We start from the raw sequence: 12001 nt of genomic DNA on the forward strand, positions 1-12001 counted from the left end.
TAAACAAGTAATGAGACACTCTCCGACTGCCTGACACCGTGATCACAGAGGTGTCATCCTGCCGCCAGCGGAAACTTGGGGGAAAAGTTAGTTATGCTGATGAACCGGAGTTGAACAGGCAGTCTCATATTAAGCGAGCCATCGGACCGCATCATCATTGCTGAATTACCAAGCAGGCTGCCAGAACCACTTGGACATTTATGACTCATTTTTTTGTAATGATCTCATCGTCGTCGTGTGTCATTATTTGCACTTAAGTATGCAAACACGGACCTCGGCTTTGTCCAATTAGATGAAATCCTTGAGAGAAAAAACAAAAACAAAAAACACAACCCAGACATGACTGTCTCTATTTTTCGATTCTTGTAGAAATGTCAAAGCGCTCGCTAACCTTAGCGGCAAACTCAAATCAAAAGCAGCGGCAGTTTTCCATTGTCCCTTTTACTAAGCTCGCCGGCTGTTGTTGTGCTTGTGCAATTTCTTTCTACCGTCGGAGAGTGCTGCGAGTGTGTCTAAATTCCATCCAAAGCAAAAAATGTTACCTTTTCTTCCATGAATTTGCTGGACTGTTGTTCTATGCTGTTGTTACTATCATGGAGTCTGCACAATGATGCATTATTAATGTAATTGAGAATGCATCATACATACATGTAAATTACTTGTATAAGAAATTCTTGTTAGACATTTGGGCTGTATTCATGTGCAAGGCTAAGTTCTCAATTTCTATTTAAAGTCCATGTAAAGTGAGACTATAGATTTGTTTCCTAATGCATTATGCAGACGAAGATAATTGTTGAACACTTTCAAAGTCTTGGCGTGGATTATGGTCTTCATAAAATGCTGCGTTATCGTCTATTTTTGGCATTGACTAAATGGCCATTTGTTCCGGGGTTTTTTCTGCCTCCTTTTCTCCTTCTTGCTCTCTGTTTCTCTCTTCATGAGTGACATGACCATTGCTCTCCCCGCATCATGAGAACAAAACAAGCTCTCGCCCCCGCCCTCTCCCGCCTGTCCTCATCACCGTCTCAAAGAGGCTGAAAGGAGCAGAGCGGGGGGGAAAAAACACAAACGATGCGGTGCAATGTTTATGCCAATCTTGGCATCGCTTTAGAATAGTGAGCAACTTAAAAATACCATCATGCACGGTCACGCTCTCTTGATGCTAGAGAGGTGAATGCAAAACATATATTGTAGGCTTGAGGGGATTCAAAATGTGAACAGCCATGTCACTCATCTAACATATTGCACATGTACTTGGGTGTATTATTAAGTCACGGCATCATTTAAGCATCCTGAGCTGTAAGATGCGTTGTCCACTTGACCGATTGATCAGTTAATTTTTCCCCCAACTGGTGGGTTTACACAAGAAATAGTGAAATTTGAATCAAGTCGATCGGTTGCATTTTTTATTTTTTTCTCCCAGCCTTTTCCTCGCTTTTGTGACTCACCAGCGTCTTATATTCCGTCTGCTGTCGGATGAGTTTGTCCTCGCTGAGGGAGTAACGCGCCTCGCCAGTGATGGCATCGATGGGTCCCTTCTCCATTTGCTGTTTGATGGCACAGAACAGCATGAAGAGGGGTTCGCCGGCAGACTCCTTTTTTGTTTCGGCCCACGCCGTGGATTAGGGGGAGAGGTGTGAGAGAAAAATGGGAAAGGAAAAGTTGAAGATGAGGAGAGATGATAAGCTTCTCTGGAAGTTAGCAAATGTGTTTCAGCGGGTGGATGAGTTCTCCAGTATCATGCACTGTAATGGTTTTGAGAAAATAAGTTGGTCGGTCTGTCTGGCTGTGTTTTTATCGTGTGGTGTGTTTGCCGATAGCTGCGCCAGCTACGTAAATTGCATGGCGTCATGGAATAGCCGTTCGATTGATTACCTTGGCTGATTACAGGTGGCGCTTGGTTTCCGACAGGGTTCCGCTTAGTATGTTGGTGACATAATCAGAATAAGGGAACACACCCTAGTCTATCCCTGCAGGGGCATAGCCGTCATTTTAAATTAGGGAAAATATTTACGATTATACCAATGTTTATGAGAAAATTGCAGGGCTCGATACTGCGACTGATATCCTCGTAAATGCGGTAAACTTTTCAGCGTGTGCTAGTGAAAATTTAATTTGGTCACAGGAGCGCAAGTGCATGTTTTAAATATCCTACCAGTATTTTTTTGGGCGGGGGGGGGGCAACTACAGCGAAGGCGCTTGGAGCACCTAAAATAAAGTTGGTGACTTAGCCCCACCAACTCCTTCATTTGAGAGATGCCCAAAAATGATACGGTACGACTATCATTTTGACGACGGAAAAAGTTCTGAATTTGACATGTATTGCCTGTTGTGAGAGAATTGTTTTCTTACCTTAAGAAACTTGTGGAGCAAGAAGGCAAACCAGTTGGTCAGCATCTTCTCCGCCACTGACTCAGTTCTGCAAAGCAAAAACAAAAAAAAAAAATGGGGGGGGCGGTCATTTCCAGAGGAGAGCTTTGAGTGCTCTTGGTTAATTAAAAAAAATAATTCAATGAAGAAGAGCCTGACAGCTCTGGAGTCTAAAGATGCAACATAGGCAGACGGCAGGGGGGCAGGGGCATAATATTCGTAATCCATTTCCTTGGCCTGAGAAGAGCAAGAGCGCTTTGCTTTCTGTGTGTGTGTGTGTGTGTGTGTGTGTGTGTGTGTGTGTACGCGTGTGTGCGTGCCAGTGACATCATCTTCAGGAGGGATGATGGCCGTGCGTTGCCACTCGGCTGCTTGAACATGTGTCCAGATGTCTTTGCGCACTGTTTACTTCTTTTTAATGAGTTTCGCTTCAGATTGACGGCGCCCCCGCGGTGAAGAAACGAGTCATTAAGCATTCAGCAGGCTTGCCTCGCCGCTGGGAAAACAATCTGGAGATAGCCAAAGAGGCGGGAGGAAAGGTGACATCGGAAAGAGCGGACAAATATTTCATGAGTGGCACATGGAAGATAAGCGAGACTGACAAGGACTCAGCCGCCGCTGTACTCGCTCTCCCCCATTAGGTTGTCATTCCGTTCCAGTCCATCCTGACTTTTTCCATCACTGGAACTACAGCTGTCGTTCACCTGTCTGCTCAGGCGCCTCGACAACTCAGGTTCTGAAATAGTGGTTCGACACTGCTGAAAAGAGGCTGGCCTGCCTTCAACTTGACCTAGTTACTCATCCATCAGAAGCGCAGGGAAAGAGCCGAGACTAGGAAGAACAATGCGTGATGAATTATCAATGCTTAAAGACGAGTGGTGCTGAAAGAGGCGAGTTTATAGGTGGGATTTCATTCCAGGATGGCCCTCAAAATAGTGCCATACTAATCGGGACCGAGCTGTGCTGCAAATATGTGGTTGATGGGAAAAATCTGGCCTGTGGTTTAGATTTGGACTTTACCGACCGATTGTGATCATGCTCATTGATGACATCATTGTACCTGCCTCAGTGTGAAAACAGCTTCAAGCTCACCCGAAGACTAGCTCCGAGCTATTGAAAACCGTAACTAATCCTTGCCTCCATGGCAGCAAAAAAGCAAAAGTTGCGTATTGTTGTCACCGAAGGAGGATGAAGAGCTCGGCATGCCACACGCTGAGCAAGAAGATCAGGAGAAGATGGAGAAGCCATGTTCATGGCTAAGATAACGTGAAATGTAATGTAGCAAAATGACAAGACATACAAAAACTCTCAAAGAACCATGCCGGAGATTGAACAGGAAGTTGCGCAATTTGGAAGCAAGTACCGGATGAACACACCTTACATCTCTGATTGGCACAGTGGTTTCTCAAAAACTTCAAGATGGGGCCAGTGAGGGGAGGGGTTTTGTGTGTGTGTGTTAGTGTGTGTGTGTGTTAGTGTGTGTGTGAGAGAACAAATATTACCAAAAGGTTTTTTTGAGGCCCCCCCCCCCCCCCAAGTGTCGCTATATAATTAATGGATACGAAAATTATGTATTTACATTAAGCAGTGGCATGCCATCAGGGCCTTCAAGACCTTCTGTGCTGGCCCAAACACTACCAGAAACACATTGACAACTTACATGAAATGGTCAAAACAGTCTTGAGTCTTCCTTTCATCGCATGTGTCTTGGCGACATGGCTTCCAGTCATTATTTATTCATTTATTTATTTATTGATTGTCCCATTAGTGTTTAGCTTTGATGTGTGTGCCATGCAAATATTATTTCAACCAAAGCCTTCACAATCTTGAGTGCAGGCGTTGACCACACCCACACATCACTGAAATTGCTGGTTCGTGTTTTAGCCAATCCGATTTTAGATTCACCGCTGAAAGCTTTTTCACAGGCTCGATGATGAGTGAGTTTATTTGTATCTAATTGTTTCAGCTACATTCAGCTTCTGGTTTGGATGAGCCTTATGTGCATCAAAGCTTGGTTTATGACACAGAATGATGTCAGATCATGATTATTAAGTTGCTCAGTGAAGGCCCAGAACCCTTCATTCTGGTCCCGTATGCTAGCTGGGTCTATGCTTTGCAGCACTGGAGCGTAAAACGCTGGCAGTCAGCGTGGGGGGGGGAAAATGTCCTGATTGCAAAAGAACAAAGGAAAATGTTGGATGGCCTTCGATTTGGCTGAGCAACCGCATCCCGAGTTTCAGTAGAAATCAAGTCAAAATGGTAGTATAGTCCTTACAGGACAAGCCATCAGAATAGGCCTTCAAAAAAAGGGACACTGCTAAAGGGGGTGTTATTGAAAGTGCTTGTCATACAGGAGCAGAAAGATGTGTGCTCTTCCTCTCGCATTTTGTAACTAGGCTGCGGATGTGTTGTGATTTTTATTAGACAAAGGAGAAAGTACTCACTGGTGATAAATTGAGCTTGGCAATGAAAAAATTTAACAAATTATCAAAATAATATTTTAATGAATTAAAAGATTAATTCACTAAAATATTATTTAGTGAATTATTATTATTTATTTAATGACAACGTGAAATCTCACTTACTGATTCTTTTGAGTAGAAAAAGGCCACTTCCCTGAAATGGTGTGCTAAAATCAACTAACGAATTAGAAAATAACCAGACATAATAATGTTATTATGCAAGAAGACTTTTCAAAGGAGGAACTGTAATGCTCTGCCCATTTTTCTCCTCTTGGTAAAGTTAACGATCACTAAATTGTTGTCATGCTTTTTAAAACTCATTCACTCCCTAAGACGTTTTTGTATGTCTTTTCAGACTTGGTTTAGAATTGGCTGGTACTGAATGAGTTTAAGTGTTTTCTTTAATTTTTTTTAAGACAGTGTTTCTTTTTACTTATTTCTATATTGCGATACATTTGTGTTTAAGCACTCACTGGTTTAAAAAAAATGGTAAATGCGACTTAATTGGGGATGCTGGAATGGATTAATCGGATTTGAAGTTACAAATGGGCTGACATAACTACGGTAATTCAGTTGGTAACTAGAGGTTCCACCCTAGGTTTCTACATCTATCTAAGGCAGCGATGTATTGTGGCAGGCAGAAGAGTGAAATAGTCAGATTTTTTCTTTTTAATATAAAATGGGAAAAGTTGTCCGAGATGGATGGGAGATGCGCGCGTTTGTGAAGCTTTTTATTCACACAGCATCTATTGTGGACGCTTAGAACATCTGCAATGAAAAGAGACTGAGGGCTGACTCACACATTTTTTGTTATAACGTTGAAAAGCCTTCACCTTCAAGAAGCACGTCATTTAAAAATCAGCACAATCTTCCATTTGTTTTGGAGTGACGTGACTTTTGTGAAATTGAATTTTCCATTCAGTTTTACCTGCGCAGCAACAGCTTGGGGTGGTTCTTGCTCTCCAGGTTGCGCTCTATCAGGTCCGATAGCAGATGTTTGAGGATGTCAGTGGCGTACTCTAGCCGCCCCTGTAGTGCCGTCATGATGAGCGAGGCCACGTAGCCCCGGTCCCGCATGGAGAACGAACGCTGCAGTTCCAGCGTGCGGATAAACGTCAACAGGAACACTTTGTTGTTCACCAGCTGCGCAAACTGCTTCAAGGCTTTCTCCACACTCGCCTGTCCGCTCCCCGGCACCTGCACACATCATCCCATCGCGTTCTTTGCATGATTGCGTTACTGAGGGAGCAGAAGCCTTTCGAGAACTTTGGATTTATACCAGAGATACACTGTGACTTAAAACTCTCAGGATGGAGACAACAGATTGCATGAGAATGTAAAAATAGTGGTTTGCTTTTATTTAGGATGGAGACATGTTTGCAATCTTCACTGATGGTGAAGTGGGACACTCGCCGGACTTGTGTGCAAGCCACATGAGATCGGTTCCCACTCATTGATGGTGTGAATGTGGGTGTGAGTGGTTGTTCATCTCAAAATGTGCCCTGGTGACCAATTCGGGGTGTAGTGTGCCTTTCGCCCAAAGTCAGCTAGGATAGGCTCCAGCACCCACCCATGACCTGTTCAGGATAAGCAGTGTTGAAAGTGGATTTTTTGTGGGGGTGTCTAAAATACGGTCTGGTGGCGGAAATGCAAACTGTGTGTCAGCTTTCACACACGAGAAGTTTTGTTTCCAATGCCTCTCCCGCCGCTGGTTCTTCCAGGGGACTGTGACGGTTGTGATATTAGATTATTTTATCTGCTTCTGCACCAAATTGTCTCTGGCTCCTCTGTAAAATTTGGGTTCAGGTGGTGTTTATTTTATTTTTTGATTGTTGTTTTGGATGGGGGACAAAACAACAACGACAAAAAAGTGAAAATCAAAAACAAAACTTTTACCTTGTGCTCTTGTAAACAAAGATGTATCTTTCAGCTGCCCGAAAATGCTTTCTACTAATTCCATCAAACATCATTCAAACGATGACTGTGGAGGGTATGACAAACAGAGACTTCTCGACCATGTTATTTGCTTGCGATAGTGTGAAAGTAATCATTTTGTTTGACTTTTAGAATGGAAATGGTCATCACTCAAGGCAGTGTTCTCCCCAAAATGCACAAACTGAATTTTACAGGGAAAACCACATCAAGTGGACCCTTAGAATAACTACAAACAGTATCTTTTGAAAAGTTTTGAAAGATGCGATGGATTGGCGGCCGCAGTGAATGATATGACTGCACTGCTGTGAGTCGCTGAGGCTGCAAACTCCACCAGCTGCTGCGACATGAAACAAACCCAAGACAAACCGCCAAGTGCCAGCTAGCGTTTGCTTATGTCCCTCTGTTTGACAGCACTATGACAGCCGCGGCCCAAGAATACTCTAGCTATCTCCACCATTGTATACCAGAGATTGAAGGTCAAGATGCGAGGGATTTAAAATGTTACCTTAGATGCATCTCACCTCCAGGTCTCTGAGCACAGGATGGTCATCAATGCCAGGGAAGAGAACCCTCATTGCATAAGTGCGGTAGTCCAAATAGGGGATGCCGGCCCGGTCCAGATCACTTGTCAGCTCATTGATGTCGGTCTGCAGCTCAGCGAAGGCTTCACAAAGCAGAAATAGAGTCATTATTTTGGGATTCAAATTAATTATATCACGACGACACCATGGTCGGATTGCGAGTCAATCACAAGCCCTTTTTACACTGCCTGTAAAAACAGTTTCTCCCTAATTTCTACCAACAATCCAGGCTAAACGTAGCTCCTCTTTAATAAACAAAGATTTCTGCTTCTCAGTTGAGGTGTATCACTTCAACATTCTTGCTTGACAAATTGCTACTTTCCTATGACCCAGGGCTTTGGTGTCATGCCTTCCCATGCCTCGCTTATTCCCCATCAGTATCCCTCACCCTCCTTGCACTCCAAAGCCACTCGAGACTCCAGGTTGTCCATCTGCAGCTGCAGCCGCTTCAGTGTCAAGTCGTTCTCGTGCGATTTCCGTCTGTAGGCGAGCAGGACGATGACGACCACCACCAGCAGTAGCCCTCCACCGGCAGTGATGCTCATGATACCGGGCAGTGTGAGGAGGCTGTCAGAGCGGATGTGGACTTCTCCTGGAGAGATATGAAGTCCTCCCACTTGGACCTGGACAATGCAGAATAGTGTAGCACACCCAAGGAAAAAATCTGTTTAAAATTGTTGAGTTGGGGGTTTACAACCTTGCCTGCTATGCCTTGCCATAAACGAATTTGCACATCAGCGCAAGAATAAGTTATAACGTGGCACAATCAGGCGCCACTGTACTTAGTTTTTGTTTTGGCGACATTATACAGTATATACTGTATGGCCTCGAGCAGTGGTCCCCAACTTTTTTTGTGTCACGGACCACTTGAGACAAGTACATGCTGATTGTAGACCGGCAACCATTTTTTCCCCCCTATTGCCTCAAATGGCCAGTTTTAAAGCACCGGTACTGACAACAAAGATAATTATAGAGTAAGTGAACATTTTATTAACATTCATTCCTTTCAAACAGCGTTGCTTTACTGCACAACTAATGTAAAATAAAGTAACACATTAAACTACGAATAAATGGACCCATTAGGAACAATAAATACACCTTAAAATGTAAACATATTCATTTTTGAAGTTACGACCCTACAGACGGCGTTAGCATCATTGCTACTTGGAAATGGTACACGATTGATTGGTGCTTTCATCCGGTGGCTGCCGGCTAGTTATTAGCGACGAAACTGCTAATGTTTACGTGGGCAGGCTGTGCAAACTCTGCTGGCCTTTTTTCATGCTTGCCACTTGATCACTTGGGTGCTACTAGTTTAAATGATTCAACAGGTTGACAGTACTGTCTTGTTTTGGACATAGCATGCATAAACAGCTTCCTCCTCCACGTTGCTCTGGAGATACCGAACTTCTCTTGTCAAAATAAAATCTTTGGAAGTCATGGCTGCCCGTCAGCTGCGCGTTTCCATGTACATTTGGTCAATTTGTTCCTTATTACTTTCTGTTTACTGCTTCCTCTTTCATTTCTTGGTGGATTCTGTTTATTTCAACTTTTCAACCAAGGTTAAAAGGAGGACTCCGATTGACTAGAGTTGCGCACATTTCCCACGTCACCTTCGATGGAGCAAATTTGCTCACAGGTCTGTCTCTGTGCGGTGCGGTCCCAACGGGCCGAGGACCGCTACTGGCCCACGGACTGCTTGTTGGAGATCAGCGGCCTAGATGGCTTTAATATAAATATTTACTGTGTTTGTGACTCCGCCGTTCATGAGATTGTGGCGTATTTGAGTGACTTCTCCACCTTAAGAAGGGAAGTCTGTTACAAATGGAGGACCTGCTGTTGTTGAGATTGGTTCATTTGAGCATCTTCTGTTTGCAGCCAAGTGGTGTACTCCATTTTGCCTCAGCATTACTCAGGAAACCCAAATAAACTCTTACAAGTGTTACACACTGTAAAGTGCCATTGCATACGACGTGGAAACGGGCATTTTTTTTATTTTGTTCTAGTCGCTCACAGTTGCAAACACAGTCAAACCTCGGTTTTCGAACGTCTCGGTTCTCGACCAATTTGGTTTTCGACCAAAAATTTCGAGTTTTTTATGCCTTGGATGACGAACAAATTTTGTTTCTCGAACAAACTGAGCACACTTGAATGCACCATTTAACTCCTCTCGCCTTCCTTACACTAGGAAGTGACGCTTCCTCGGGTAGACGAGGAAGTGACGCTTCCTCGTGTTGCTTTCCATTGTGAGCAGACGTGTTCAGTAAACATTTTTATTTTAAAAAGAGCGTGGTTTCGGTTTTCGAACAATTCAGTTTTCGAACAGCCTTCTGGAACGGATTATGGACGAAAACCGAGGTTTGACTGTATTGTATTATTTTTTTGTCCAAATACTGTATTTACTATAATGATGACTTTACTACTGCACTCGCAAGTCTTCCCCACATGGGAAAATGTGTGTACAAAACCAAGGCTAATCTTTTTTTTCTGCCATAAACGCAGAAGGAATGTTTGGCGCAAACCCAACACTGCTCATCCCTCAAATTTCTGCAATTGGGCCTGGGGCCTTGGACAAGGTCGGAATTATGAACAGCAAAAAATAAAAAAGGGAAAGCCTACTAGAAAATCTATAATTAACTTGGAGTTAATCAGAGGAACATTAAATGTTGGCAGGTGTCTGCTCACTCCCCACAGCCCCATCCCAGTTTTACAAGGGTATGTACACTTGCGGAACCACAATCTCAGTTTATTTTTACTTGCTATGTGAAAAAGATTTCGAATGAAATTCTGTTTTGTGGTACTGGTTATAGGTCACGTTAATAGTCAGACGTTTTGAAATTATTTGTTTTGGGCTCATGTTTTTGTTTCAACAAAAATCTCACACTTAAACAGGAGTGTGTGGAATTGTATATTCATTTTGTACAAATGTGGACTATGTTACTGCCATAGGAACAGAACTACATCATGAACCAGACACTTTGTAGCGATAACACTATACAAAAAAAACAACAACAACAACTCAGCGACCACAGGACATATTGCTTCGTTAAAGTGGCTTAGAATATTTTCTATCCAAGCAATTTTATACTGTATTCATTATCAATATACTTCTTCTTTCAACAGAGGAATAATGCTGAAGTTTTATTGATTTTTTTTTCCGCTTTGCAACCAATAGACCAATTGGTAGTAGCAAACCTCCCCTCCATGGGTTGCCATGGGTTCTTTATTGGCTATCAACTTTTCAAAAATCCCCTCTAACAATAAAAAAGTAAGATGCCGCGTAGCAGGAGAAATAAACTGCCGCCATGGATTGTTTCTTTTGCCTGTGGCCTTGTAGGCTTTGGAAAACTTTAGTCGCTTGAGATTTGTTTTGTTGCTGATGTGGTTTTCAAGCTCTATTCCCAATTTGTGCAAGGGCGCCTGTCAATAATTCTGCAGGGCAAAGTGCTGTTGTAATTGGCTGGCAAGCGGACCGTAAATGACACACAATGAGAAGAGACAAAGCCTTTCGTTGACCTACAAAACGCACCAACATGGCAAATGTGCACTGACCCACATCCACACCAAGCAAGTAATGAGACACAATGGCAGACGGCGACAAGTATTAGACTGACCAGGACTTTGTGCTGGCCGGTGAGGTTGGGCGGCTCGCAGAGTAGCTGGGTGTCGGACACTGTGAGGGAGCAGGGCGTGTCTCCAATCAACACCGTGTAGTTCAAGCGGGCGCCGCCCGACGCCATCGGCACCAGGTTGCGACCCTGCATCATCGAAAAGAGAAAAACATCGCAGAGATTTCACTCACTGTGAAGCAGTTACAGCCTGGGGCTGCTAATTTGATTACTGCTGAATTGCATTAGCATATAAATGATCACCGTGGATAAGAATGTATCTGGGCTAATTCTTAAAAACCTATTTTGCAAAATGAAAGAGCGCCTGAATTTAATGTTGTTTACCGTGTTCCGATTTCAATTAAACATTCACAATGCAAATTTCGGTGACTTCTACTCATCCACCCTTTTGAAGAATAATTTGAAAGATTATACCTGGTTCCCTAATCCATAAAAAGTCTCACATTTGCACATAATCCTTAAATCCACCTTTGAAAAGGGTTCAGGATATGATTAATATGAATTCATTGTATTTCAGTCATTCATTCAAGTGGGAAACAATAAATACCGCAAGCCAAAATGGACGCCAATTAAAAAGGACCAGCCGCTGTTGCTCCTTGACGCTTTTTGTGAGCGATGCATGAGGAAGCAGCCAATTATGTTGTGATCTTGAAACCTGATTGGAAGACGACTTAATGGGATTTGGTTTATTGATCCTCGAAGGGACACTTTGATATTCCAGGAACATAATGCATCTTTGGGCCGTTGCCGTCATCAGTGATGGGAAAAGCACTTAACTGATCAATATTTCCATTGCAGACATTTTGTGTTGGCCACTGAACAAATGCTGTGGTCAAACCATATTTTTACTTTTATTTTCAATTCAGGATACGGGTCGTCAAGTTTGTGTCTGCTAAATTTAATGGCGCAAAAGTAAGCTCCTCTAACCCCAAGGACAATTGTCGTTATATACTGTATTTCTGACTCTGCTGTTACTAAGCAACCTGTTGGTTTCTGAGTGAAACAGCGCAACGTATTAAAGGGA

General features: G+C 43.1%; 1 protein-coding gene across 2 annotated transcripts in view; it reads right to left on the reverse strand.

Moving 5' to 3' along the window:
- LOC147200988 (plexin-A2-like) overlaps positions 1–12001 on the reverse strand; it is a 126669-nt gene that overhangs the window by 11161 nt on the left and 103507 nt on the right. For both annotated transcript variants that reach the window (XR_015101581.1, XM_086117424.1), the window contains exons 19-24: positions 10963–11106; positions 7737–7971; positions 7289–7431; positions 5761–6029; positions 2353–2419; positions 1449–1595 (exon numbers count right to left, since the gene is read on the reverse strand). Coding sequence is in view for 1 of the 2 variants with exons in the window: in XM_086117424.1 (XP_085973550.1) it covers positions 1449–1595; positions 2353–2419; positions 5761–6029; positions 7289–7431; positions 7737–7971; positions 10963–11106 (1005 nt within the window). In the remaining variant the exon portion in view is untranslated. The remainder of the gene's footprint in view (positions 1–1448; positions 1596–2352; positions 2420–5760; positions 6030–7288; positions 7432–7736; positions 7972–10962; positions 11107–12001) is intronic.

Source organism: Hippocampus guttulatus, chromosome 8 (genome assembly GCF_054856545.1).
Source record: "Hippocampus guttulatus isolate MCC_2025c chromosome 8, RoL_Hgut_1.0, whole genome shotgun sequence".
Taxonomy (NCBI): Eukaryota; Metazoa; Chordata; class Actinopteri; order Syngnathiformes; family Syngnathidae; genus Hippocampus; species Hippocampus guttulatus.